Consider the following 27,863-nt stretch of genomic DNA (forward strand, 5'->3'; position numbering starts at 1 on the left):
ATAAGAACATGAACCACGGACAACAATCATCAGATAAAGAGAGCAATGCTTTAAATATCTAGTAAAACCACAACGCTCTTCAAATAACGATATCCAGCAAACTAAGAGAAATAAATTGCTTTAAACAACAGTGAAACCAGATATCTATTTTGTGTTCAGATCTCAGCATGAAAGATATACAATGATAAACAACTGAAGGTGGTAAAAGTAATTCTCCACAAAAAAAGAAATTTTTATGCTTTTCAGAATTTTTTTTTTTTTTTTTTTTTTTTTTGAAATTTAAAAAAAAAAAATTAAAAATTTAAATTTGAATTAAATCTAAAACTTAACTATTAAAGAAAAGTTTAAAACTAAACCTAAAACCTACGAAACCCTCTTTTATATATATATATATATATTTTTTTATATATGTTTTCTAAAAAGAACAAAATCAAATCGAAACTAAATTAAAATGAAATCAAAAACGGTAACTCTAAACTAATGCTAAATGAAATACGATTTTATTTAAAAGGGAAATCTAAATGAATTTAACTATAACTAAACCTATTCTAAAACAAGACCACGCATGCATATATGACAATCAAAATTAAACCATTCGAATCGAACTGCCTGGGCACATGACAAAACTAAATCGTGCAGCGTATGACATCAAACTTACAACAAGTAAAAAAAAAAAAAATCGAAACGCTGATATTTAGATCTGATGGGTTTTGCAGGTATGCGGGACGGAGGATTCGATAGGCACAGGGCCACAGGCCAAACTCCAAAAGGAAAGACGCAGAAGCAATGTCAACCAGCGGGAGTTAACGGATCTCAGAAGCGGCCAGTCTAGCAGAAATGCTGAAAGGTATTGCGGAAAAAAGCAATATCGTAACCCTGCTCTGCTGCAAAAGACTGAACACTTAAATGAAAAGCTCGAGCACAGGTGACGGTGGATAAGGAAGGAAGCAGCGATTTTACAATTTTAAAGACCGACGCATACAGCCATAACCAAAGACTGAAAACGACTCCTTCATGCGAACGCAGAGAGATAAACTGGCCGACGCAACCCTAGACCACGTAAAACAAAATGAAAGGCAGACTGCGATGGTATTCAGATAAAACCCGAAAATGGAAACGGAAAAACCACTGGGTCGTAACCCTGAAAAATCCGAAAGATTGAATATGTATAAGATTTCAATGCGTAAACGAAAATCGTTTGAAACTCATCTGAGCGTGGCTTGCCTGGTTTGATGAAATTGCTCAATACGTTTCACCAGAAATCAAATCACAAATTACTCAAATCGAAAACCTAAGCTGCGTATACTTTCACGCTTCCATTATGTTTCAAAAAAATATTCTCTGTCGTTTTGCAGTGATGTGCTTGCAGGTTAATGAAGACAGCAGGGTTTTGGAAATACCTGGGATGATTTAACCATTAACAAAGCACCCTCATTCACGTTTAATTCTCACGTTGATGCAGCGTTGGATGTAAGCCAGTTCACCAATTTACAAATTTGTCGAATGCCAAAATCAGAAAAAGGCTGTAACCCTGATGACAGATATCTTGCAGAAAAAGAAATTTGGCAGATACACAGAATTTTGCAATAAACCCTTTAAAATTTACCCAAAGTCACAAAAATTTATAGCTCTGGTACAGCTAGATTTGACAATAATTGCAGTAATACTTTTGAAATATCAGAAAATTTGAACTTTACTGTGAACAGAAAGAAAATTTCTCAATGTAAATCATGAAATAAACTTTAAAAAATTAACCCATGGCACAATCAGCTGGGCTCTGCACAGAACAGCCTGTGGGAGTCGGCTGGTTCAGCCCAGAACTTCCCCAAACGCCCACAAATACCCTTCACCTAAAGGTTTCCTGCACACCTCAAGCAAACATCAGCAAAGAGGGCAAGAAATGCTACTAGATTTCAAGAAATAATGGAGATACCTGCCATTATTCCAGAAACCCTACAACATTCAAACCCTAGCACGTGAGCAAGCTACCTGTACTCACAATGCTCTGAAAAAACCAGCTATTTTTAACTGCTGAAAACTGAAATATGCAGAAAAGCAAACATCTCACAGCAATTCCAGAGAGTAACACCAGCCAGTTTTGAACCCCAAAGTCTTTTTATTAACCAGAAAATCAGATTACAAGAGAGCTTTTCAGTACAGACTCACAGATCAGATAAACCTGTAAAATGACCCCCTAAGACCCTATATGAAGGAAATGATCCCAACGGCTAGTTTGGGTGATCCATGTAGAACTGATCTCGACCGTTGATGAGGATCAAGACATCTCTTGATCTCATCCGTCGATTTTATTTAAAAAAGATATTTTGCATGTGTTCACAAGAAATATTATTATTTTATTATTTAGGGTTTTTGCTTTGTTTTATGAATTTTTTATTATTTTTTATTTATTTTTTATTTTTTATTTTTTATTTTTTTTTTATTTTATTTATTTTCTAAATGGATCATTTGAACTAAGCCGTTGGACACATCTCCTAGGACCTAGGACTTAGGACTCATGAGGGGATTAAAACATTTTTCAACCCTCAAGACACATTACATCATGACTTTACAATTTACATCTTAAGGGGACGAACCCACTTTAACATAGACCCTCATAAACCACCCAGTTCTGCGACACAACTATAATCTAGCAGATTAACACGCTAGGATTCTCCTAAAGTCCTAATAACAAAATGCATCCCGGCTTTGGGGTCGGGTTTGAAGGAAAACTCTGCCGATCCATGGATCGGTGAGACTAAAAACCTCCCGGACGCAGATCATCATTAGAAAGTTAGGTCCACCTAGGCAATTTTACATACATGACTCTGATCTGCTTAGATTATTTACAATCCATACATGCAGACTGGGTTTACAACAAAAATGATCAAGTTGTTGATGACTGTAGGCTGGCACGGACACGTCGTTCAGGAGCTACCCCTCTCTGCCAAAAGAAAGGAGGTGCACTGCATGGGTAGTTGACCGGTAGTGGTCAACAGACCCCTAGCACCCTATTTAAAGGAAAAATTCCAAACGGCTAGTTCGAGTGATCCATGTCAAAATGATCTCGACCGTCGATGAGGATCAAGATATCTCTTAATCTCATCTGTCGAATTTTTAATGCATTAAAAAATTGAAATTTTGCATTTATTTACTCAAAAATATTATTTTATTTTTTAAAGTTTTTACTTATTTTTAATTTATTTTATAAATTTTGTCTTATTTTTTTATTTTATAAATTTTTATTTTTTAGTTATTTTTTAATTTTTTATTTATTTTTAAATGGATCCTCAAACTTAGCCTTTGGAAAAATCACCTAGGACTTAGGACTTATGAGGGGATTAAAACATTTTCTAACCCTCAAGACACTTTACATCATGACTTTTACAACTTTACATCTCAAGGGGGAGAACCCATTTGACATAAACCCTCATAAACCACCCAGTTCTGCAGCACAACTATAATCTATCAGATCAACTTACTAGGATTCTCCTAATATTCTAATGACAAAATCCATTCCGGCTTTGGGGTTAGGCTGAAGGAAAACTCTGCCGATCATGGATCGGTGAGACAAAAAACCTTCCGGAACGTAGATTATCACTATAAAATTAGGTCCACCTAGGCAATTTACATACATGACTCAACTTTGCTAAGATTATTTACAATTCACACATGCAGACTAGGTTTACAACATAAATTGATCAAGTCGACGATGATTGTCGAATGGCACGGACACGTCAATCAAGCGCTATCCCTTTTGCGAAGAAAAGGGGGTGTACTGCTATTGGAAGTTGACACGTAGTGGTCAACACTCCCAACACTGCATTTGCACTGCAACCCCTTCTCATCATGCTGCATCGTGCTACTGCTAACTGCTACTACACTCCAACTTAGTTACTGAGAAGTAAGTAACTGATCCACCCAACTACTGACATCCCTATCATGCTAGAAACACTTTCGATGTTGAAGCTCTCTCTACCGCTATCTCATGCTCCCTTTATTGCCTCTGTGTTGCTGCAACAACTCCCTGCCTCTCGCACCACTACAACCTCTCTATGCCATCTTGCACTGTTGCAACCTCCTTTGTGCCTCTCGCACTGCTGCAACCCTCTCTGCGCTACCCGGGACTAATGCACTGTAGCACTCTCTGCTGCTTCATCCGCATCCATTTCTACTGACATTCGCCATCCTCCTACTCTCACTTCGGGGCTCCCATAGCCAGGTATAATCCAAGAGTTTGGGTACCTCAAGGATCCTGCCCCTCGTCACCTGTAGTCCTCCTGACTACAGCTCAGTGTCTCCCCACCTCTTCTCTAGAGGTACATGAGCACTCATGGCACAATCGTCATCCTCCTCTAACTCCTTTTCCGCCTTCGCTAGCACTGCCTTGGAGTCATACACCTCTCCCTTATTCTTCTTCCTCGAACACTGGTTCGCATAATGTCCCAGTTCCCCAAAGTTGAAGCACTTAATCTTGGAGAGGTCCTTTTTCTTCCTCTTCTCCTGCTTCCTCACAGATCCCAAAGCTGCGTCCTCTTCCTCCTCTTTCTTGATCCAGACTCCTTTGTTGCTACTTCCCGTATTAGACAACCATCTGATCTCTTCTTGGCGAAGAGCTGCCCAAAAATCTTCTTAATCTAGAAGATTCTCTCTACCCATAATACTTTGGACGAATGTCTCCATTTCTCGAAGAATGCGTTTAGAGCGGTCCTCACCATCAACTCCATCCGGCGTGGCTCCCCCTTCTGCATCTGGTATGACCACAGTTGATTCTCAAGTAACATCTTCCTCTGCACGTAAGTGTGCTGATACAACATCTTCAAGGTGTCCCACATTTCCTTTGTCGTTTCCTTCTCAGCAATATGTTGGACCACATGATCCTTGACCCCATCAATGATTATGCATTTCGCCTTGGCCATTGTTTCCTCGTACTTTTCATTGTCATCTAGATCAACTGGGATAGCCACTATTCTCAAGGCGAAGGCCTTGATGCGATGTCTATCTAGAATGGACAGGATCCTGGCCTTCCAGACCACAAAGTCGGATGCCCCATCCAGCCTATCCCAATCCCTCAGTCCATTCATGGCCATCTCTCTGCTCTTCCTTTGGACTCCTTTGAGTCTCTACTTTGCTCTGGAAGTTCTTTCTTTGACTCCCTTTGAGTCTCTACTTCCTATCTGGAAGTTCTCTGCTAGACTCCCTCTGAGTCTCAATTGCCCTCTTGGAAATCCGCTCGCCAACTGTCGAGTCGCACCTCTCCAATCTCCTATGCACCTGCAACACTGATCTGGATTTCTTGGCTAGAAATCCACCTAGGTAGCGACTCCCTCTACCTTGGTTTTGCCCCGTTAGGTACTATTCTATCTCGGCAGTAACTACACCCCACCAGCTTCACTCCCGCAATCTGCCCACAGCTTCCTATGCCCTAGCAACTGAAGGACTAAGCCTCTAGGCTCTGCGCAATCCCGGCACTGGCTGAAATGCTCTCCTAGCCAACTGCGTCAACCCTCCTAGTCTCTGTGTGACTCTTCTGAGCCTTTGCTGCCCTCCTCAACCTCTGTACTAGCCTCTCTTTGGCCCGAACTAATGACGCAGTCCCTCTGCGTCAACCCTTCTATGCTGCTTTCTGCTAGGAACAACATCTATCACTCGGGACAACTGTTTCCGCTACAAATGATCTAATTCGACTGATGCCTTCAACTCTCCTGTGATTTACAACCACGCTTTGATACCATGTTGAAATTTCTAAGTATTACCCGTTATAAATTTTATCTGTATTCTTTGGTTTATTTCTCCTACTTGTTAATTACGAACAAGTTATTTAACCATATAAATACTGAAATAAACACAATATAGTCTCAACCATCTACAAATCAACAGCTGAAAGAAATAGCAAACACACAAGTGACACCATTATTTTTGGACAAATTGTCCCTAGAAAAACCCAACTTGGGAAAACCAGTGCAACAATTAAGAGGGTTATTTTATTATGCAATCTATTTGAGTACAACTGGGTGCCAAACCAGCTCACCCTACAGAGAAAATAATCTGGCAGTAATACCTCTCTATTCGGAAGCAAATATTCGGAAATTCTGCCCCACGAAACCCTCTCCAACACACTCTGAAGCTCTGCATCAGCCCACCTGGCCTCAGCATTAGCCCAAAACCCTCTGCGTCAGCCCTCTTTTATATTAATACCTATTAATATTTTATTTTTCCTAAGTTTAGACTTAGGAACTCCATTAAAAATATTAATTATTTTAATATCTCCTTAACCAGGTAGAATCTGCCCAAATCATTTCTAGGTCATGGAGATCTCATGTGCTTTAGCCTCTCCACCAATTGTCATGGCTAGAGCACATCCGATGCTACCCCGAATCACCAGCAAGATCTTATCTTAGTCATTAATCATTTTGAGATTAGTGTTAGGGTTAAGATTTTAGCTCAATGTAAAGTTATTAAAGCAAGGCTAGGGGGAAGGAGAAAGACATAACAACACAAGATTGAGAGTGGCATGTCAATTAGTGGTGTGTTGGGTCCAAGGGAGTGCAGAGAGGCTGGAGATCTAGATATGCAGGAGAGTTTGAGCACCAATCTAAGGAAGATCTGTTGGATTAGATCAAGTTATTTTATATTGTATTTTCTCGGGTGGGCCATTATCCAAGGACGGGAGCCCACATAAGTTTGGGTTTGTTAATGAAAAACTTGTTGGGCAGAAATCTGTTTGTAACATTGTGATTGAGATCATTATATTTGCTTTCGCTAATATTTTGTTACAAGCCTAGCTGTGTGTTTATTTTGTAAGTTTTCTGCTAAGAATTAAATACCGGGTGCTATGTTCACAAGAAAACTAACACGTATTGTACTGGAGTCCATGACCTATTTTGGTGACCAGGCGACATTAAATAAATTTTATGTCAATTTTCAATCTCTAAATACGGCTTCTTAGCTCAATAGATTTTACTTCTATCCTCTTAGCCACTTTAGTTTCTTATGATACTAATTCTTGGACCACGAAAGGTTATAACCCTGCAGCACTCTAGATGAAGCATCAGCAACCACACTTTGGTTCTCTGTCTTATAAATCACAGGCCTAAATAATTCAAATGACATTGCTGCATATTACCATATATTTAATTCACGTATAGTGAGGGAATTTAATAAGGCTTTGGCAATTACCTCTAGGCTCAAATTCATTGTTCCACAAATAACGCTTCCATGTATACATCTTTCTCATATTGTCATCCTGTGAATGCTGCATTAGTAACTACATTACATGCATGAGGATGCCATTTCAAGATCTTAAGAAGGACCCAATAATATAAAAACATATCCTTGTTCAATTCTTCATTAAGTTGAATTTAACTATACCTCTTCACCCAAATAAACCTCTTTGATTTCATCAACAAATTTGTCAATGAGGATGTGATCTATGAGAAGTTTAATACAAATCTTCTACATCAAAAATGCGTCTTATGTTCTTTGATTTCATCAACAAATTTGTCAATGATGATGTGATCTATGAGAAGTTTAATATAGATCTTCTACATCAAAAATGCTTCTTATGTTACATGAACGTGGTAATTCTCAATTTGTTTACAGGTTTTATCTTTTTAGGAATCAGGATCAACAAAAATAACTTTGATAGAAAAATATGCCTCAAATATCTAACTATTATTTATTTTGGTATTATACATATGAGTTCTGTATATCAAGTACTGAGGCAATACGTACCACATATTCCTATTTGTATCTTCTTAGTCTCAAGTAAATATTTTCTGTTCTTTCTATGTGCTTAAAAAATAAAAGATGTACTTTGTAAAAAGGAATGGAAAGATGCCTTTGGAGCATCTTCTTTTCTCCTGGAAAAGGCGGGATTGTCAATTGGCATTTAGATGCAAATTATTGCAAAGGTAAAAATGTCATGCTCTACTTTTCAATTTATCTTTAATTGACCAAAAAAATAAGTTTGTAAAATATTTTTTTTGGCCAAACTGATTGGAGTGTCTTTTTGGGAGAACCTTTCCATCTATTTTCATTCATCGTAGAACTATATTTGTTTGGTTTATTTTCAAAAAGGTTGACAACGTGTGTATCTTATTATGACTTGGACATAGACAATCTATGGGTTTGCATAGAGCAGTGGCACTCTGCATTGAGCATTGCAATACATCTGAAGTAGGGAAGGTTGCAGATGAAGGATGGTTCAGGACTGTTGTTTTGGCAGGCGGAAGTGCATGTTTGCCTGGCTTGGCTGGTATGAAACTCAAATAAGCTGTTTTTGTGCTTTTGCTGTCTTATTTATGCTTTTTATAAGGAAACAAATAAATAGAAAAAGGCATATTATATTCTGACATTGTTTCAAAGATGTGGACTCTAGGGCTCAGTTAGATCTTTTGGTTCTATGTGCCTTAGCAGAAGGGAGAAAAATTATGTCATTCATGTATCTTTTGAAAAAGAGTAGCAGTAACATAGCACAAACTGAGAGAAATGCACACACAGGAATGCGAATGAAGAATACTATTAAGAAGATGAATCAAGTATTACCTTAAATTTAGGGTACATCAATATAACAAGGACTGATTATTAATATTGACTAATGGCCTTCCTCAAATGATCCATTTCTTTCTTCCACATTTTACCTTTATGATTTAATGCTATAAAAGCACACAAATGCATTTGTGTATGTACTATGATTCTAACCATTAGGATAACTCCTTGGACACAAAACCTAATTTCTAACATTTTAAACCTACCCCTTAATGGTTACATTGACTCATTTTGACCGACATACCAAGCCCGCCCTTAGACTTTACAAGCTTTTCTTTTCACAGAGATTCGGTGAATATATTTGCAACCTAGTTTTCAGTGCTACAGAATACTAGCTCGATCTCTCTTTGTTGCACCTTTCTCTGATGAAGTGCTACATACAAGTGTGGTAGACTGGTTTCTTAAACAACTTGATGACATTAGTGTTGTCACAGTGAAGTTGAGTGGCTCCATCATGTAGTACCTACAGAGAAAATAGTACTGACTGCAGGCAAACTGCCTTGCAAGTAATTGAAACTAATACCCTATATTCTGACATTATCTATGACAATGCCACTACAAGTTTTCCCTTTCTCTTCCATGATATAGAACTTGATCCCAATCTAAATATGTAACCTAGGTTATGTCAACCCTCAGATTTTCCCTTTGCAACCTGGACGGTTAAGAGCCAACCAATGGTGTTCAGAGATAACTCTTAGAGTGTGTGCTTTCAAAGTTAGCTTGCACTCAGGTCGGAGATGGTTCTAATAGAGATTAGATGCAATATTTTTTAGTGATTTGAAACTAGTCGAGAATGGTGTTGTAGGAACCCCCCACACACCAGATTTCAGAACTGCACACCATATGGAACCACTGCTGAAGTGCCCATAAAGTTGTGCACCATATGGAACAGTGGCCGAAGCGCCCCTAAAACTGTGCTTCCAAAAAACAGAACCACGCTTCAACCTCGATATGTGTGCTTCTTGGAAATATGGAACTGCCATGTGCCGAACCACACTCCCACATGTCGAATCACGCTCCTATACATGCTCTCGTCAAGCTTCCTGGACACTCCCTAGGCGCTCACTAGACGTTCCCTTATGTTTATGTTAAATTCTTAAAGCAAAGGAAACTTAAAATTTTTAACATTCCCATTAATTGTTTCAGGATGTTTGAGAGTGGTTCTAACTTCATTGGACTTTCATATGGAGAAAATAGAATTTCAGATCCCATTCAAAATTAAATAGACTTAACAGTTTATGAGATTTCAAGATCAATGAGATTGTGGTGTTTCATTGGATTCTATCGTATATGAGGGTATGTGATTGACATTTAACCAAGAACACCAAACCCTATATGTACCCCAATGTTGATGGCGTTGATTGTTGAACTCCTTTTGCATGACCTTAGCAAAAATGTACCCTTCACTCAAACCAAAATCATTAATCAAACATGTTAAGCTTTTTTTACCTTATTTTAACGCTTGGATAAGGCAGTTTGATCAATATTGGGTGGTGCCGACTATTGTCCCTAGAGAATCGAGGTAGAAATAAAGGCTAGAAAAGAGGAGAAAAATGAAGGATGATACTAGTGATGAGGATCCCAATATAAGGGATGGTGGAACATTGTTTGCCAAGGAGTGGTGGAACATGCATGGTGGTGCTACCCCATAGATGCAAAATTTGGCAACATGGGTGCTTTCACAATTGGCGAACACTTCTTCTATAAAGAGATGTTTGGCAACTAGCTTAATTTATTGTTTTGGACCTTTTGGTCTTCATATTTCGGTGTGTAGATGGCCTATTTTATAAACATAACTATTTGGTCATGTTATTGTTGACCGTTGCTAGTAATGGTCTATTATCTATTATATGTCTTCAAAATTTGTATGTTTGTTTGTAATTGATGGAATCTAGATTCTAGATAATTGGTGCTCGAATAATAATCATTAATGTACTATGGAAGTCATTTCTATCTTCATTTATGTACAAATATGCATGTTTTCATATATTCTGCAACTAATTTGGCATTCTAGATGTCTTTTTAATATCCGAGATAATTTGCTTCTGAGTATTTTTGGAAAATGATGATTCTGACGCTCCACTTCTCAAAAACAATCCGGGTTCGTGCAATATTGGTCCAAAGTCAAAGACATTTCACAACCACTTTCATCAATTTTGGAAGACACTGATATTATTAGCAATCAGAGTACAAAGAAGGTGATGGCATACTTGAGATCCTTACAAGTTCACAATTCCAATAATCTCATTTTGGGCAACATGTGAAACACTATTATTTTTAATAATTGACGTTTTGAAGTTGGCATGGTGATTCTGAACACATCTGGATTCCTTGTAGAAAATTGAATCCAATGAGCCTAATTTCATTGACATGCAATTGTCTATTTTTTGCAATGATTATTCTTAGGAATGCTATATTTAGTAGGGTTCCCCTAGTATTTCTAGACATTTTCTATCTTTCCCTAGGACTATTATTTTTGGCATGTCTATTTATAGCAAATGGTCTCCATGAAAGTTGACAAATGGTAGCAAGAGGATGCACCATGTGGCAATGACATGGAAGTGACACGACAATGATGTGGCACATGCACCATCTCATCTCAGAGCACCTTGTTGGATTGGAGTTGACTTGACCTCGCTCCTCTTCAAATAACTTCAATTCAGTTCACTTCACTTCAATTTAGTTCACTTTAGTTTAGTGCACATGAGCTTACATGAGGCCACCTCTTTGAGTTATCCTTAGTTAAGTGGAGAAAGCACATGGCTCATGTCCACTTCACTCCACCTCACTCAATGTGCATGGGGAGTTGAAATTGAATGCATGGACCTCTCTCTCTCTCTCTCCACTCCAGTTCACCCAAGGTGCATGGGAGAGTTTGACTTGAACTTGTTTGAGTTCACTTCACTCCTCATCACTTCTAATAAGGTGCATGGGTTAGGCACATGAGAACTTCTCCACTTCCACTCACTTCACCAAAAGATAACCTAGGCATATAGCATGAGATTTGCGCATTCTTTGGGAGGATGAGAATTCCATAGAGAGGGGTCGAATGGCCATTATTTGGAAAAGTTTTCTTGAGATTCATAAACAAAGCCTCTTTTCCATCATTTCTCTCTCTCTCTCTCTCTCTCTCTCTCTCTCTCTCTATATATATATATATATATATATATATTCTATGTAGGGCATTTTTATTGTAGTCCATCTTCTCTCTTGTTTCTATGACATAACCCATCATTTGGAAAATACAAAAGACAAAGTTTGACCATGCTTTTCTTCTTGCTTCTCAGCTCATGGACACGATATTTCATGTTTTATAAGGTGATATAGATGGTTTGGCTCTACTTTGATGTTATTAGTCACTTAGAGCACATTTTCTTCTTTCTTTATTTCATATTTTGCTAATTACTAATTAAAATTATCACATTTGTTCTTAATTAACCAACCATTTTTATCCTTAGGTACTTGATTGCATGCCAAGGATCCATGTTATGTGCTGATTTTTTATGTTGATTTGCATATATGTTGATGATATTCAGCTCATGACAAGCTAGAAACCCCCCCAAGATTGACAAGTACCAATTCAAATGGAGAGGCAAGCTGCTAGTAACCCTTGGGCTGATTACCTATTGGTTATCCCATCATTTTTGTGTTACAAGTCTTGGAGTCAGCATTTCCTATGGTGTGTATTTATGTGCTAACAAATTGGCGTTGTTGTTGGGGATCTCGTGAATCAATTATTCTAAAGACATCAGTGAGTTTTTTTTTTAATTTCTATATTTTATTTTTACTCACCTAGTGACTCCATCTGATGTAGGATTGAATCATACTTGTGGACAAGAGGAAATCCCCCTAATTTGACCACACAAAGGGCATTATTCCAGGTCTAAGCGAATGTAAAATTATATTTTGGAACACAAGTGTGGATTACCACCTAACAAAATCCATTGGTGACGTCATTACAAAAAGATCACGATTGATCATGGATGTTGAATCAGCGTGGGAATTTTTTTTTGAGTTTTCTCACATTAAGAAGAGAGAAGATGAAACTCTTCTTGAATTTCATGTCAAATTCATCATTGAACATGATAAGATCCCCCTTGCATGCTGACCGTGAAATATAATGGTGGATAATGTTTTTGTTTTTTATCCAACATTTCATACCCTCTTTTAGAGTCAGAAACCAACAAATTTAGGCTAGTATTTCTTGTCTTCCCAAAGAGGAAAGGAATTCTTTGAGGTTGCCCAAAGATTGTAAGAATTTTTGTTGTTGTGAAATAACATGATGATGGAAGCCTTGCATCTTATTATCAATATTCCAATAATAGACGGGATTAAAGTGGTTTATCGTTGGATGATCATGAACTGATAGTTGCAAAACTTGAGTCATATGCAGAGTTCCATGAAGATGGAGCTAAAGAGCCAAGTTTAGTAGTGGTTTCCTTGGAATCTTCTATTAATGGTGATAAAGTATAGAAAGAAGAACAACAAATCAGCCATGAAGAATTGGATCAACAAGAGACCTTGTCAGTGCCCATCCTCAAAGTGGTTTAAGAACAAGACGATCAAATACCATTATAGTAGGACCAATCTTTAGTTTAATCGAAAGTTGATCTTTCTCACAATCTGCCACTCATCTTGTATTAAGATTTTATTTTTCAAGAAGGTCATATGTTGGATCATTGTTTGGATGTCAGGGTTTGTTTCTGCAAAATCTAGCAAGCCTTGGAGAGGGGATCCCTACAAGGATGACAGTAGACCAAGTGGCAACATTGGGGTGTTGGCCCACTGTCACCACAGCCAAAACCCCCTGCTCTTTACGGATTTTCACTAATGGGAGGAGTCTCGGTATGTGAGAAGGTCACCTAATGGGTATTCTAATGTTAGGGTACAAGGTAACACAATGAGACGTTCTTCAAAAAAGGCATAATTTAGGTTTAGGGCTCTTATTGGAGGCAATTCGCTTTCTTTATAGAGGCCTAGGGATAAGAGCACAACACCTAAGGCTTGATTGATTTGTTGAGTGTTGGGGTGGCCAAAGGTCAAGGCAAAGATATAAGGTTTCCAACAATGATTTTCAACAAGACAAAGGCTTATGAAACCCTCAAACAAACCCCTAAGTTGAAGCAAGACTAGGCTAGGGTTTTACCTTAGGGAAAATAACTAGGTCAAATAAATTTATGGACAAGATTGAAGTGGATGCCCATCAAAAGAAGATATTTTGTGGCAAATACCCTCCTCTTGATGTTTCGGCTCTTCGATGCCAAAAATATGTTAGTTTTTGGTAGCATCAGCTGTGCTCTAACCATGAAAATTGGTGGAGAGGCTAAGGCACATGAGTTCTAAAGAACCCAGAAAACGTTTGGTGAAATTCCACCCGGATTGTATTTTATTAAAATAATTAATATTTTTAATGGGGTTCCTAAGTCTAAACTTAGGAAAATTAAAGTATTAATGCGTATTAATCATAAATATGGGTGAGAATGTTCTAGAAAGAGAATCAAGTCAATTTTTAATCATAGTCGTTGATTAGAGACTTAATCTCGGCCGTTGAAGTCTCAACGAGAAAAGTATAAGAAGGAGACGGTAAAGCAGAGATTCTGAGGAAATCTCTCTCTGAGAGAGTCAACGGAGAGGTAAATTTTTGGTTCGTGAGCTTACAGAGGTAGAGGGAATGATGCAGAGCCTTAGCGTAGTGCTTGAAGGGTGCAGTTTCTTCCAGAGCAGAAATCCGTCGGAAAAGAGCAAAGACACATAGAAGGTGAATTTTCTCCTCAGAGGACTTTTCTCGCCAAAAGTTCGAATTTTTCACTTGTTAGGCAGTAGACCAATGTTGCGCAGTGACTAGAGGAGTCAGTTCGACAGTTTGGGCGAGATGGAATGTTGGGTCCCTATAATACTAGTGATTATCCCATTACTATTGTAGTTATACCCCTTATTTATATTGATGTACCCATGTAGTGCCCATATTGTTACTATTGTGCCACATAGAAGCCCACTATTGTTATTGTTGTGCCCTACAATATTATTGTTATGTAGGCTCTGATTGTATTGGGACCACTTAGACTCCTATATATAGAAAGGAGGTATTTTCATTTGTATCATCCAAGAATTGTTCATTTATGTAATGTAAAGGAGGTTGCCCCCTCGAAGAGGCTGAATTCTAAGGCGTTGATCTTTCTTTTCTATCTTTTCTTAAGCTGGTTTCATAACATTTGGTATCAGAGCTTTGGATTCTAGGGTTTCGCTGCTCCAAACAGGTCATCGTGGCATTTTCGCTATAACTTTTTTTCTGTGACGTTTCAGAAGTCGCAAAAAAAACCCATTTGAGAAGACATCGCGCTGAACCTTGGGTCCGAATTTCAGAGCTTTTCGCGCGATATTTTCGGAGATATGATCTCAGGAAGTTGGTCTTTTTGATGACTCCTGAATTACACTCAAAACAGGTGACCTGGGGAAAATTGTCATAACTTTCTTTCTGAGCATCGGATTGAAGTTTCGTAAGAAGTTACAGAAAGAGGACGGACTGTAGTTTCTTGTGGGTGTTTTTCAGATCCAAAGGTCGAAACAGTGACTCGTGGTACGTCGTACAACTTCGCTCTACTGAACCAGTCTAAAATCAAGTCACCGTGGGAGATTTCACATAACTCTTCCTTGGAGAATCCAATTTGGCTCAGACTTGTGGCATTGGAAAGAGGACGCAGAAGGCTACTACAGGTAGCAATTTCAGAATTGGATGATCCGAAATTACAGAGATACATCAGATTCAATATCAGGCTTCTATTAAGTGAAAAAAGGTGTGTAGTTTTTTTTTTAATTTTTGTGTAAGCTTGGTTTAACGGAATTCAAAGGACATAGTAAAGCATTATTATCGGTAACTGATGCCCCGAGGAAAGAAAATGCAAACACCTAGTAAGGAACCTGAAAGCTCTAGCATGACTCATGAAGAAGAGGAAGAAATGCTACATGATATATCAAAATTACAAGAACAAGTGCAACAAATGTCACGCTCACAAAAGCTAACAGAAGCTAAGATAAGTGGCGTGGAATCTAAGGTAAATGGCGTGGAATCTAAGATAAAGGGCATGGAAGCTAAGATGGAGGATTCGATGGCAAATTTGAAGATAGATTTGAATACAAACATGGAAGAATTGAAGAAGTTGCTACAAGAAAGGGTCACTAATGGTGAAAAGGTAGTAAAGGAAACTCATCATGAGGACAAAAGAAATGTTAATCATGATTCCATAGACTCTAATGTTGGATCAAAGACTCACCATGTTCCAAAAATTGATATGAGGAAGTTTGATGGCAAGGATCCCGCCACATGGATATTACAGATGGAGCAATTTTTCGATCTCAATAATGTGCAAAACACACAAAAGGTACGTATGGCAACTTTATATTTGGAACCAAATCAGTTTGTATGGTATCAATGGCTTTGTTCTCGTAAACCATTTATCACTTGGGCCATTTTTACGGAAGAATTAATAGCACATTATGAGGATACAAAAAGCAACACTTTCTTTAGCCAATTGATAAGTCTCAAACAAAAGGGTTCAATAATGGAGCACATTGAGGAGTTCCAAAAATTGAACATAAGGGTAAAAGATATTCCAGAAGATCATAGGATTGATGTGTTCATAGGGTCTTTAAAGGATAATATCCAACATGATGTGCGCCTTTGGGAACCTGATTCATTAGAGAAGGCATTCAGGTTAGCAAGAAAAATGGAAAGCAAAATTATGGCAACTAGGAAGCATACCATTCACAACTATAAAGAAGGAAGTGTTGTTGCCCATAGTCTTCCACAACCTACAAGGTTGACACCACAACAATTGGAAGAAAAAAGAGCAAAAGGGCTTTGTTACAATTGTGATAGCAAATACACAAAAGGTCATAAATGTGCTGAGAAGAAATTATTCTACATAGATTGTGAAGAGGAAGAAGAAAAGGAGCAAGAAAGGTCAAAAGAAGAGGATATATTCCAGGAACAAAGCCTAGATGAAGAACAAATAAATCCAACCATATCTTGTAATGCATTGGCGGGAATTACCACTCCTCAAACCATCAAGATAGAAGGACAAATCAAGAAGAAAAAGGTAATAGTGTTGATTGATTCAGGAAGCACCCACAATTTTATTCATTATAGGGTAGCAAAAGAATTGAATTGCTTCCTATATCCAGCTCCAGAGTGTCAAGTGATGATTGCAAATGGAGGAACAATAAATTGTTCTGGAAAGTGCCATAATATCAAGCTATCCATGGGAGAATATGTATTGACTAGCCCAATGCTTTCCATTCCAATGGGAGGTGCTGATGTTGTACTAGGAGTCCAATGGCTACAATCCTTGGGTACAATAGCTTTTAATTTTCAAGAACTTTTCATGAAATTTTCTGTGGAAGGAAAGGAAGTTGAATTAAGGGGTATTGCAGGGAAACCAGGAAAGATAATCAGCTCTAACGGAATGACAAAGCTTCTAAAAAAGGAGCAAAGAGGTGTAATTGCACAATTATGTTCACTAGATGTTTCCACATTGGAATCATCTATTTCTCCAGATCTCCAAAAAGTCCTGGACAATCATTCCAAGGTATTTGATACTCCCAAAGGTCTCCCACCTATGCGTGATCATGATCATGCTATTCATCTGATTCCAGGAAGTGTTCCTCCAAACATCAGGCCGTACAGATATCCATATGTCCAAAAAAGTGAAATTGAACGTATGGTTGCAGAAATGTTAGAGGCTGGTATAATTCAACCGAGTCAAAGTTCTTTCTCAGCTCCAGTAGTATTGGTGCACAAGAAGGATGGATCATGGCGCATGTGTCCAGATTATAGGGAGCTCAACAAGCTCACTATTAAAGATAAGTTCCCCATTCCTGTTATTGATGAATTACTGGATGAATTGCATGGATCAATTTACTTCACCAAGTTGGATCTTCGTTCGGGATATCATCAAATTAGAATGAAGGTCGAAGACATTCCGAAAACAGCATTTAGAACTCATGAGGGTCATTATGAATTTCTGGTCATGCCTTTTGGCCTTACCAATGCACCTTCAACATTTCAAGGTTTGATGAATTCAATTTTCAAACCATTCCTTAGAAAATTTGTGTTAGTATTTTTTGATGATATACTAATCTACAGCAAGTCTTGGAAGGATCATGTTGAACATGTTGACAGGGTGTTACAACTATTGGAGGAGAAACAATTATATGCAAAAAGATCCAAATGTTTCTTTGGAGTCCAGGAGGTGGAATATTTGGGTCATATTGTATCTCATGAAGGAGTTAAGGTAGACCCTAGCAAAATTAAAGCCATTAAGGAATGGAAAATCCCCACATCCATAAAGCATCTGCGAGGATTTCTTGGGTTGACAGGGTATTATCGCAAGTTTGTTAAGAATTATGGGAGAATAGCTGCACCTCTAACAACATTATTGAAGAAAGATTCATTTTCATGGAATTCGGAAGCAACAAAGGCCTTTGAACATCTTAAAGAGGCAATGTGCCAAGCACCGGTCTTAGCTACGCCGGACTTCACAAAAACCTTTATTGTGGAATGTGATGCTTCAGGAAATGGAATTGGTGCTGTTCTAATGCAAGATGAAAGACCCATTGCTTTTGAAAGTCGTCCAATCAAGGGAAAGTTTTTAAGAAAAGCTATTTATGAGAAGGAAATGTTGGCAATACTCCATGCACTTAAGAAATGGCGACCCTACCTAATGGGAAGACACTTCAAGGTAAAAACGGATCATGATAGCCTTAAATACTTTTTAGAACAAAGATTATCCTCTGAAGAGCAACAAAAGTGGGTCACAAAGATGTTGGGTTATGACTTTGAAATCATCTACAAAAAAGGGAAGCAAAATGTGGTGGCAGATGCACTCTCAAGAAAGGATGAGGATGTGGAAGCATTGTTGTGTGCCATTTCTATTATCCAACCAGATTGGATAAACGAAGCAAGGGAGGAATGGAAGAACGACGAAGAAGTGTGGGCACTTATTCAAAAGCTACAACAAGATTCCAGTACTTCTGATACATTTAGTTGGAAAAATGATTCGCTATGGTACAAAGATCGCTTATACCTATGTAAGAATTCCCAGCTAAAACAAAAGATTCTTATGGAATTGCACACTTCTCCCTTAGGAGGGCACTCAGGATTTTTAAAAACTTACCATAGGGTTAAGAAGGAATTTTTTTGGGATGGCCTTAAATCAGATATTCAAAAGTTTGTGGCGGAATGTTTGGTTTGCCAGCAAAATAAAGTTGAAACAATTAAGACACCGGGTCTATTACAACCTTTATCCATTCCAAGCCAACGTTGGGAGGAGGTTTCAATGGATTTTATCACAGGTTTACCCAAGTCTGAGGGAAAGAGTGTCATCATGGTGGTAGTTGACAGACTTACGAAGTATGCACACTTTTGTGCATTATCACATCCATTTAAAGCCAGTACAGTTTCTACTGCATTTATGGAAACAGTTCAAAAGCTACATGGAAACCCAAAGATTATTGTAAGTGACAGAGATCCCATTTTCACTGGAAATTTTTGGACAGAATTATTTTCTTGTCTTGGTACTCAGTTAGCTCATAGCTCATCTTATCATCCTCAATCTGATGGGCAAACTGAGATAGTAAACAAATGTTTGGAAGGATACCTTCGTTGCTTTGTATCTGATAAACAGACACAATGGGTCAAATGGTTGCCTCTGGCTGAATGGTGGTATAACACTTCCTTTCATACAGCAACAAAAATGACCCCATTTATGGCACTTTATGGGTATCAACCACCATCCATCACATCATATTTAAGAGAAAATTCTAAGGTTCAGGCAGTGGAAAATCACATCGAACATCAACAACAAGTCCTCCAACTCTTAAAGGATAACCTTGTGTTGGCACAGAATAGAATGAAACAACAGGCAGATCAACATCGCAGTGAAAGAAGTTTTGATGTAGGTGATTGGGTATTCCTACGGCTACAACCATATAAGCAAATGTCCCTCAAGCAAGCTAAGAAGGATAATAAATTATCACCAAAGTATTATGGTCCGTACAAGGTGTTGCAAAAGATTGGTACTATGGCATACAAATTGGAGCTTCCTGCAGCTTCTCGATTGCACCCAGTTTTCCATGTTTCATGCTTAAAGAAGGTTATAGGCGACAAGCTCCCAGTTCAAACAATATTGCCAGAACTTGATGAAGAAGGAAAAATTATATTGGAACCGGAAGCAGTTATAGAAACAAGAACTCGACAGCTACGAAATCGATCAATTTCAGAGTACCTTATCAAGTGGAAGAACTTATCCGCTGAAGATTCCACATGGGAGGACGAGAATTTTATGCAGAAGTATCCTGAACTACTCAAGCGTTGAGGACAACACTTTTTTGAAGGAGAGGGGCATGTTGGGTCCCTATAATACTAGTGATTACCCCATTACTATTGTAGTTATACCCCTTATTTATATTGATGTACCCATGTAGTGCCCATATTGTTACTATTGTGCCACATAGAAGCCCACTATTGTTATTGTTGTGCCCTACAATATTATTGTTATGTAGGCTCTGATTGTATTGGGACCACTTAGACTCCTATATATAGAAAGGAGGTATTTTCATTTGTATCATCCAAGAATTGTTCATTTATGTAATGTAAAGGAGGTTGCCCCCTCGAAGAGGCTGAATTCTAAGGCGTTGATCTTTCTTTTCTATCTTTTCTTAAGCTGGTTTCATAACATGGAATAACATGGGCTCAAAGATAAGGACATGTTGGAAGGAGCTTCCAACTATGTCATATGGAAGACCAAAATCTTAGTTGTTCTGGAGGAGTACGATCTCGAAGCTTATGTCAAGAGTGTTGTGGCTATTCCTGTGGACAATGATCAGAAGAAGAAGTACAAGGCCAAGCAGACAAAGGCAAAGAGGTACATACTCGATGGAGTTCGAAATCATGTGGTCTCACACTTGCAGGGCAAAGATACAACCCGAGAAATGTGGGAAGCTTGGTCTTCACTGTATGAAGTTTCTTCCAAACATCAGAAGATATACTTAGAACAAAAGTTGTAGCAGATATTGATGTAGAAGGGAGAAGGGGTTAACTCCTATCTTCAACGTCTTCAGGACACCGGAGACCAACTTGCTGCAGTGGGGTCTACTCCTTAGTCTACCGCGATGGTAAGGATTGGCCCTGAATGGAGTATCAGATGAATGGCAAGTCTTCGTCCAAAGTATATTGGGCAGAAAAAAGACTACCTTCATGGGAGGATATGTGGGCAGCCCTTCAACAGGAAGAATTAAGGAGGGATCTGGTTAAGGTTAGCCTCAATGGCGGTAATGGGATTGGCATGAAGACCAAGGAGGAGGAGGAGAACGCAGCTCTAGCATCAAAGGGACAACATAAGCAGAAGTAAAAGAAGGACATTTCAAAGGTGAAATGTTTCATATGTGGCGAGATGGGCCACTTTGCATCCCAGTGTCCTTTGAAGCAAAAGGATAAGGAGGTAATCTCACTCAGTTTTCTGCCATTATATTTTTCTCTATAACTGGATTGTCGAGAGGGCATCTAACATTATATTTAGAACTACTGCTTCATAATATAAAACCCTCAGAGTTGTTGCACTGGTTTTCCCGCATTGGGTTTTTCTAGGGACTATTTTGTCCAAAAATAACGGTGTCCTATGTATATTGTTCTTTTCTCAGCTTCTTGTTTCATGTAATCAAATTAATTTGGTGTAGGCTGTAGAAGTAAGTTACTTCAGTATTTTTTAGAAAATAACTTGATAATGTATATTAAAATCAAGTAGAAGTAAATTCAGTTTTGTTGCAATAGGGGTTCCTTGAGTATAGGAATTTTCACAAAATACTCCTTGGCTAGGGATTTGCACCAAGCCCTACGTAGCAAACTTACCCTTGAAGGGGCCAAATTTAGAGAAGAAATTGTGGATAAAAATCAAAGTGGCCATCAACATAGGATGGTTAGTGCCTTATTCTTTTGCAAATGGATTCTACGAGTTGATTAAATGACCAAAAAGTTGCTAAGGAGGAAGGATAGATGATGCCCTAACACCAAAAACCCTAACAATTACCTATGCAATGAAATAAGGAGTTTCATGGGAGAGCTAATCAAAGTTCACCACTAGGATTATCATTCATATATTATTCAATGAGTAATGCATGCAATAATGATATCTAGATATTTTTCAATAGATTTTCAACAAATTAGGGCACAATAGCAAACCCTAGATTCAATGTATTCCATACATTAGACATAAAGAAAATAATATTCAACAATAAGCTCACTTACAAGATAACATGCACATATTTCCATCCATTGATCCAAGAAAATAGCTCCAAAGATAAACGATTTGCTCCTGTTGTCGCACAAATTGTCACGACAACGCTCAGACCGGGGGCTATCACCCTGATCCCCGATCTCTCCGTTTAAGCCTGTCTCCCGCGGCTAAGAGGGGTAGACCCTATGAGGTGATGAAGACCAACTGTGAACCAGTTGGGTTGGGAGACACGAAAGAGCAAGCACTAAATTGATTTTGTTAAGTTAAAAGACCAGTGCCTTGTAAGATTTATGTTTAAACGATTACTTGCTAGATGATATAGAAATACAAACCATAAACAACAATCATTTGTCATCAAACAACTAGAACAGTGCAAGATATCTGTTAAATCCACAAAGTTCTTATAATGACCAAAACTCAATAACGATATCCAGTAACTGAAAATTTTGAAGAGATGAATGCTTTAAACAACCACGCAAATCATGAATCATTAACTAGATATCATATTTATGCAGCTAAATCTTCAAAATGATCATTCGTGTGCATAACTTAAAAATTTAAATCCCCAACATGAAAAATATGACATGACAATTTTCTGAGAAAAACTAAATGCTGGCAAAATTTCCACAATGCCTTTTTATTGCTTTTCAAATATATGGCAAATTTTTTTTTTTTTTTATAGCTAAAACTAAATAAAATCTGAATCTATACTTAAATTTTTTATTTTTTTTTTTTAATGATTTTTTATGATTTAAAAGAGATTTAAACTAACTGAACTAAAAAAAGATAAATATTAAACTAAAAATTGAATAAAACCTAAATCTAAAATTTTAATAAAAAAAACCTAAAAAAAAAATCTAAAGTAACCTAATCTAAAGTTATGAATGAGAATATGTAAAAAAAATTTAATCTAAAAATAAAAAGATCTAAAGTCTAATGTTTGCAACGAAATGAAAATATACACAAAACCTAAATCTAAAATAAACCAATGCATACAACCGTAAGCCAAAAATAAAGAAACTAATGCGAATGACACTGAAAAATTCGCTCTTGCTCAGGCGGCTACCGGAAATGAGATGTTGAAAATAGATATACGATGAAAACCTGAGGAAAACGGAACCACAGTTGAGATTACCGGAGGGTTGCTGGCTTGAAAGATTCGATCGAAAACCGAATTTCTTACCTGGAGCGAAATGGTTCACGCCGGAATGCATTTCTTACCTGGGATCACACGCAGTCATGAAAATCGATGCCTCACGTCAACTGTTTTTTGTTTTTTTAACGTAAACCTGAAGCGTGCAGCCTCCAGCAGCAAGACAGCGATGAGAAAAACGCGTGGGTATTTTTTCAAGTTTGAAGTCCGACGGGCTGACCAAATCATAATGCCTCTAAAGCTTATGATATGCTCAGGTGACGGTGGAACGCACGACAGGCCTGCGGGCTGATCCCAATTGCCCCTGCGAAATACTGCGGTTGCCTCACGTTAAACACCTGATCAACGACAACGCTCTGAGAGTATATCAACCAATGTGTGCACATGAAATTCGGCTCTGCGTCCTCGCTGTTTTGTGCAGGCGGAATATTGTATTTGCAATGCGATGACCAGTATATACCCCAGAAGAACGTGCTTCTTCGTGGCGGCAGACAGAAGGAAATTTGCAGGCGGGAAAAGGCATGATCTTTTGCAAAGAGCTTGGAAATTGAAGGATGTGATGGTTGGTGGAGAAAGGCATATTTGCTGAAGGAGTTTTGAAGAGATGGCAGTAGGATGAGAGTGGTAATGTCTGAAATTCAGTAGCCTGACCACAAAATTCTCAATCTTTCCCGCTCCAGAAACCCTGAAGAATTTCTCAAAACCCTGTACCTGCAATTACAAGAAAACAAAACCCTAAATCCAGCAAAATAATTACAATATTTACAGATCTAAGGCTCTTTAGTAGCCAGATTTATCAATAATCACAGTAATATTATCAGAATTTAATTTAAATGTAAAACGCTTCAGAAAACCCTGCATGCATTCATAAAAAATATTTCGAATGATAAGCCCGGGATCAAGAACTGGCTGGGCTCTTTCAGAAAACACAACCCAGGAGTTGGCTGGTTCAGCCGAGAACTTCCCCTAACGCCCGGTAATCTGAAAAAAAAAAGGATTTCCTACACAGCTTAAAATCAACCATCAACATAGAAGGAGAAAACAATAGTGAAACCCCGATCAAATGGAGATACCTGCCACTATATTTCAGAATCTAAACTATCATTCAAACCCCAAAGATCAGACAAGATACCTGTGCCTAGATCAATCTTCATTAAGCTATCATTAATGGCTGAAAATAAAATTATGCAAAAAAAAATAAAACAATCTTACAGCATTTCAGAAGAGTAACACCAGCAAGATTTTTAACCCCAAAGTATTCTTTATTGCACAAAAAATGACTACAAGAGAGCTTTCTTTAGCACAAGACTCACAGATCCTATCTACTCAAAAGACCCCTAGCACCCTATTTAAAGGAAAAGATCCCAACAGCTAGTTCGAGTGATCCACGTCAAAATGATCTCGACCGTCGATGAGGATCAAGATATCTCTTGATCTCATCCGTCGAATTAGTTAATTCATAAAAAAATGAAATTTTGCATTTATTTACTCAAAAATATTATTATTTTATTTTATTATTTGTTTAAAATTTTTTCAATTTTTAATTTTTTTAATTTTTTAATTAAATGGATCCTCGAACTTAGCCTTTGGAAAAATCACCTAGGACCTAGGACTTAGGACTTATGAGGGGATTAAAACATTTTCTAACCCTCAAGACACTTCAGATAATGACTTTTACAAATTTACATCTCAAGGGGGAAAACCCATTTGACATAGACCCTCATAAACCACCCAGTTCTGCGACACAACTATAATCTAGCAGATTAACACACTAGGATTCTCCTAAGGTTCTAATGACAAAATCCATCCCGGCTTTGGGGTTAGGCTGAAGGAAAACTCTGTCGATCATGGATCGGTGAGACGAAAAACCTTCCGGGACATAGATTATCACTTAGAAAATTAGGTCCACCTAGGCAATTTACAGACATGACTCATATCTGCTAAGATTATTTACAATTTATACATGCAAACTGGGTTTACAACATAAATTGATCAAGTTGTCGATGACTGTAGAATGGCACAGACATGTCGATCAAGCGCTACCCTTTTTTGCAAAGAAAAGGGGGTGCACTGCTATGGGTAGTTGATCGGTAGTGGTCAACAGCTCCAAATATCAAATGCATTCATAGATCCAATCTTTACCACAAGAAAAGAGGGTCAAAATTCTCTAATGGGAAGCCAAAATTTCCAGGTTGTGATGATGGATTGTTACAAATGATCTCTCCTCTATTTATATGAGGAGTCATAAGATCTATTTTAGCCTAATGCCCCTAAAATCATAAAATAAAGCACAACAACAAATTAGGTCACAAGTCGACCTAATAGCCAATGATAAAACATAACAAATCTCCCACATGTGTGAATCGTATGAGAGATAATGTTGATTTCATCCATGCATAGGCCCTTTTAGGGAATGTGTTGGCTAGGGGTGCCATGTGATGTGTAGAATCCCTTTAAAATTATCTCCTAAGGTTGGCCCTTAGGTCCATATCAATCTCCCTCTGTGGACCCTAGTTTTGACTTTGGGGCACAAAAATGGTCTCATGGGTCTCGAGGTGGTCAAAATGTTTGTCTCTGCTCCAAAGTTTGGAGCTTTCAAGATGGTGCTAGCCCTCCCATATCTTAAGGTATGAGGTCATCCTCCTTTGGGCTCTGGATCAGCTGCAAATCCCTCATGAAGTGCTAAGTTGGTTAGGAGCATGTTGGTTCCACTTGCATCATCCCATAAAAGTTATCAATGTAGGGAAAAGTGCTAGAACGTTGTGGGTGTTGGAGGTGCCCATGGCTATGTGCGATGCTTTGCTACAACTTGGAAATCCATGGCTGTCAATGCCCCACCTATGGGTGTCAATATGATCCTCTAAAGGACTTGCGCTCCAATTAAGTTTGTTGATATTGGTAGCTTGGGAGGTACTCCAAACCCTAGGGTATGGGGTTGTGGAGGAATTTGGCACCACAAAGTCACTTGTGGGCTAAGTACCCAGGAGATGGGCTTTGCACCCAAGCTTGTGGGTGTGAAACCATGCATGGATTTGATGACTTGGCACTTGGAGATGATGGAGTGCCCTTAATGAATCAAGAGGTTGCTTGGTACACCAAGAGAACCCTTGTAGATTGAGAGAAATTAATTTTTACGTGTTATTGTGTGGGTTTGTGGCACAAAAGACAAGTTGGCCTAGACTTAGAAGGTGCCCTTAAGGGCTAGCTGCCACAAGAGAGTCATATAAAAAGGATAGATGAGCATCCTCATTTCTCATATTCTAAGTGCAACAAATCATTGGAGATACATATGAAATAGGCTGCATATCAAAGGAGCTCAATGAAGGAGGAACAAAAATCTATTTTGGGTGATTTCTATGATTGCAAGAGAGCGAAGTTTGATTAGGAGCAAGCCGTGAAATGGAGGATCAGATATGAGCATGAGATAGGTTTCAATATTCTTAAGAACAAGCCCAAAACTTCTCTAAGGTGACTACAGGTAGGGCCGAGCCTGAGGTGGTTTGTTTGGAGGCCGAAAGGTCTGATTTGAAGGTACAAACAATCAAGCAAGAAATTGTGGGAAGGCCAAGTATGAAGGCAAAAAAGGCAAGCTAAAATAGAATGTTCCAGCCCAGATTTTGGAGAAAGTCTAAGGCCTAGACAAAGGGTTGTTGGAGTGCCCTAACCAGGGACGAAACCATCTCAAACTTGTGCATGCTCAAAGCCAAGGACATGGCAGTTTCCAAAGGTATGTATTTTCATAGTTGATTTTGTTGCTAGTGGATGGTTGTCCAAGTTTGAACAGTGTTGTTTGAGCATCTCGAGCACAATAAGGAGGGTTGTAGGAAGGTGTCCTGTGTGCCCTAAGTGCAGGACTTAAGAAGGAAATTAAGCTTGCTAGGAGAGGCAGAAGTGTGGAGGTCAAGGGTTGACTCTTTGAAGGATAAAAGAAGGCAGCTAAGTGGACCAATCATTCAACCCTAGTCTATTGTTGATTAAGGAGTTTCTACAATTAAAGTGGGCAGGCTCCATGCCCTAAGTTTGTCTTCATTGGAGCAACACAGAAAGGCAATAGTGGGAAAAAGTCCCAAATTGTTGTGTTCTTGAAGGACTATGGCGCAATAGGTGGGCAACTTAGGAGTTCACAAACGGAGTTGTGAACAACTCACAAAAGTCCCTATTTGTTGACTCATTTATGGACTTATGATCAGCTAGAAGGGAGTCAGTTGGTGAGCCGTGTTCAGTGAACTAAAGGACCAAGATTCATTGATAGAGGCAGATTGGTGTTGCTGCAAATTGGGAGCAGAAGGACTAGCAGATGTGTTCAAGGTACGTGACCAAGTGGACTTGTGAAGTGCGCTACATCAGCTAGTAGGTCAGTTGGTATCTTGTTCAAGGTAGATTGGTGATCATAGTTGTTGACACCAAACCCTAGTTTGTATTCTTGTATTAGTGATTGTATGAGGGCCATGATCCCTGGTATGGGAGCCCTAGACAGCTGTATTATAGATTGATAATATAATGAAGTTGGGTTGTTAAAAAAAAATAAAATTGTAAACAATTGTCTATTTGTGCACTAGTTGATTTACTGTTGTATTTATTCCACTATGCAAAGTAGTTTTTTGTGGCATTTAAGTTGGTTGTGTCAGATATTCTAGGACCCTAATCTCTATTCTCCAGTGTTGTGGAAAAACAACATGGTATCAAAGCTAATTTGAATGGCCAGTCAATCAAAGTGTCCATAGTGAGTACAACTCAAGAGGTAGTTGGTACATTGTTGTTGAAGGTATAATAGTAATGTCAAAGTTGTTGGTTGGTCTGCAATATGAGGACAAGTTGGAAGGGTTGTCTAACTATAGTCTGTGGAAGGAAAGGATCAAGTTGGTTCTGATGGT

General features: G+C 38.3%; 1 protein-coding gene across 4 annotated transcripts in view; it reads left to right on the plus strand.

Moving 5' to 3' along the window:
- LOC149172188 (actin-related protein 8-like) overlaps window positions 1-27,863 on the plus strand; it is a 593,626-nt gene that overhangs the window by 531,586 nt on the left and 34,177 nt on the right. For 3 of the 4 annotated variants that reach the window (XM_089424239.1, XM_089424242.1, XM_089424241.1), the window contains 2 exons: window positions 7,824-7,910; window positions 8,115-8,254. In XM_089424239.1, coding sequence (XP_089280365.1) covers window positions 7,824-7,910; window positions 8,115-8,254 — 227 coding nt within the window. The remainder of the gene's footprint in view (window positions 1-7,823; window positions 7,911-8,114; window positions 8,255-27,863) is intronic. The other variant, XM_089424240.1, reaches the window with a different exon arrangement.

Source organism: Pinus tabuliformis, chromosome 4_2 (genome assembly GCF_031772625.1).
Source record: "Pinus tabuliformis cultivar Carrire ecotype Pingquan chromosome 4_2, CPIR1, whole genome shotgun sequence".
Classification (NCBI taxonomy): domain Eukaryota; kingdom Viridiplantae; phylum Streptophyta; class Pinopsida; order Pinales; family Pinaceae; genus Pinus; species Pinus tabuliformis.